Below are 2,922 nucleotides of genomic sequence, written 5' to 3' on the forward strand. Positions count from 1 at the left end.
CTCTTCCTCCTCCTCCTCCCTCCTCCTCCTCCTCTTCTTCTTCATTATTTATTTATTCATTTCGATTTCTATCCCGCCTTGCCTGACAAGCAGGCTCAAGGCGGCGTACGATAATAATTTACAATAAAACAGATAGAATTCAACAATAAAATATAAAATGCAGATTAAATACAAGCGATCCAGTGCAGATGGCGATCCTTGTAGTCGGCCCCGTATGACTATCCCAAAGAAAGTGCCAGTAATAGACGTTCAGTAGCTCGTTCAGTGGCGGCTCCTAATCGGAAAGCCTGGTGGAAGAGCTCCGTCTTGCAGGCCCTGCGGAACTGTAAGGGGTCCCGCGGGGCCCTGGTGTCCTCCAGGAGCTCGTCCCACTAGTACGGAGCCGCCACTGAGAAGGCCCGTCTTCTTCTTCTTCTTCCTCCTCCTCTTCAAAACTCCACCTCCTGCACATTCTACCCCCACCTGGTAATTTCCCAAACTGTGCTTGGGATTTCCTTACCATAGTCCGTGGATGGTCCAAATGTCTGCATTTTTGGGGATGACACATTCCAACTTCCTTCCTAGAGCCTCCAAGGAAAAAGGCAGGATCCGGGGTTAGTTCCCAGCGGTGTTACCACACAACTTCTGAGCCCTGTCTGTGCTCCCCGTCCCCATACCCTGATTCTCCCCAAATCTGCCCCCTCACTCCTCTACCAGTCCCTCCCCTTCAGTGGCTGTCTCCCATCCGGGCCAGCTTGGGCAGGAAATGTCTACATTACCGATTTAAACTGCTTTGGAAGTGGGTTTAAGCAGGGCTCTTTTTGTAGAAAAAGTCCAGCAGGAACTCATAAGCATATCAGGCCACACCCCTGACAACACCGCTCATTAACATATTAGGCCACACCCCCATGTCACCAGAAGTGTGCTCATCCAGCCACACCCACCTTTTGCTTCTTATTCTGTTTACCTTGTTTGTGGTCAAAACCCAGGGCCTTGTGTTGGGAGCAGGAACTCCTTTGCATGTTAGGCCACACACCCCTAACGTAGCCAATCCTAATGAGTTACTGCTGTTGGGAGTGGCCTATTATGCTAATGAGGTCCTGCTGGGCGTGGCCAACTCGGGAGCCAGCCGGAACTCCGTTCCTGTGCGTTCCTGCCCAAAAATAGCCCTGGGTTTAAGTCTAGGATCGCCAGTCCCCAGTAGGGCCCGGCCGATCTCCTAAAATGACAAGTGATCTCCAGAGATCTGGAGAAAATGGCTGCTTTGGAAGGTTATGGCGTTATAGTCGACAGAGCTTTCTTTTCTTTTTTTGAAAAAGAAGTGCCAGAACTCTCAAGTGGGAAATGAAGTTTTCAATCCAGCTTCTCCCCAGAATTAAACTTTGTTGGTCTTCAAGGTGCCTTCAGACCGACACAGACACCCACCTGAAACTCTCTTCATTATCTAGCTTTCACTCCCATTCATAGTAATAGGGAATCCTATACCCAGGGGTCATTTCGTAGAAAAAGAGGTGCCGGAGCTCATTAGCATAACGCATTAGCATAACTCATTTGCATATGCCACACCCCCTGACCTCACCAGAAGTGTGTCAGAAGGCAACACCCACTGCTCAGGCTCCACTGGACTGTTTTGGATTGCTAGCTTTTGGGGGGAGGGGGGGAATGTACAGATCTGTCTGCGCAGAGGAGGGAAGGCTTGTACCTGAATAAAACTTGGTCTTAAAGGTGCCACTGGACTCTTTTGGATTGCTCGTTATGGGGGGGGGACGCGCAGATCTGCCCTCACAGAGGAGGGAGAGCTTGTACCTGAAGGTGGGCCGGGGGGGGGGCTCTGCAACTTACTTGGCTGCTTCCTGCTCCTCGTGGCCTGACTGAGGACTGCTGGGAGCAGGGGGCGGGGCTTGTTGCATGTGCTGGCCCCCTGGGCTCCTTACTGCCGGAGCTCCGCTCCTTTGCGCTCCCGCAGGAAATGACCCCCTGCCTATAGCATATCTTGGTCGCCAGGGGCACATCCTTACTAAGGTTGTCAGCTCTGGGTTGGGAAATACCTGGAGATTTTGGGGGTGGAGGCTCGGAGCCTGAGGAAGGCAAGTTATGGGGTGGTGAGGGACTTCATGGGGGTATAATGCCATAAAGTCCACCATCCAAAGCAGCCATTTTCTCCAAGGGAACTGATTCTGTCGCCGAGAGATCCATTGTAATTGTGAGATACGGGATTTTTCTGGGGGAGCATGCCGGAGCAGATTCTTTGAGAAATGTTTAAAAGTTCACGAGTCTTCACTATGCAGACTGAGAACTTCGTTTCCCTCTTGAGAGATTCGACAACTCTTTAAAAAAAAAAAAAAGTGGTGTCAATCCCCGTTCTTTGTGACTCTTTTTCTGACAGATATTTCACCATGGTTGTTTAGTGGGATAAATACAGGGATTCGAATACAGAAGGGCGGCACCCCAGAGCAGTGTCCCCTCTCAGCTGAGTTAGTGTGAGCTAGCTCACAGTTTTTTAGCCTCCGGCTCACACATTTTTGTCTCAGCTCAGGGAGGACGGCTCCAGAGCAGTAGACTAATTTATGCAGCCGCCAAATTGCTCGCTCACCCCTTTCATGCCGGTAGCTCACAAAGTTGAATTTTTGCTCACAGGTAGTGTTCCCTCTAAGCTGAGTAAGTGTGAGTTAGCTCACAGTTTTTTAGCCTCTGGCTTCAGGGGTCATTTCGTGGAAAAAGAGGTGCAGGAGCTCATTAGCATAACGCATTAGCATGACTCATTTGCATATGCCACACCCCCTGACATCGCCGGAAGAGTGTCAGAAGGCAACACTCACCGCTCAGGCTCCGCTGGTCTGTTTTGGATTGCTAGCTATTGGGGGGGGGCACATGTGCAGATCTGTCCTGGCAGAGGAGGGAGAGCTTGTGCCTGAATAAAACTTGGTCTTAAAGGTGCCACTG

The 2,922-nt window shown here is 50.7% G+C and overlaps 1 protein-coding gene across 1 annotated transcript in view; it reads right to left on the bottom strand.

The window, feature by feature from the left end:
• LOC107107900 (ribonuclease T2-like) overlaps positions 1-2,922 on the bottom strand; it is a 16,183-nt gene that overhangs the window by 8,730 nt on the left and 4,531 nt on the right. Inside the window, exon 4 of the mRNA XM_015408267.1 lies at positions 500-567. Within this exon, the coding sequence (XP_015263753.1) occupies positions 500-567 (68 nt within the window). The remainder of the gene's footprint in view (positions 1-499; positions 568-2,922) is intronic.

The sequence above is a fragment of the Gekko japonicus genome, unplaced genomic scaffold (assembly GCF_001447785.1).
Source record: "Gekko japonicus isolate JY-2015 unplaced genomic scaffold, Gekko_japonicus_V1.1 scaffold5473, whole genome shotgun sequence".
NCBI classification, from domain to species: Eukaryota; Metazoa; Chordata; class Lepidosauria; order Squamata; family Gekkonidae; genus Gekko; species Gekko japonicus.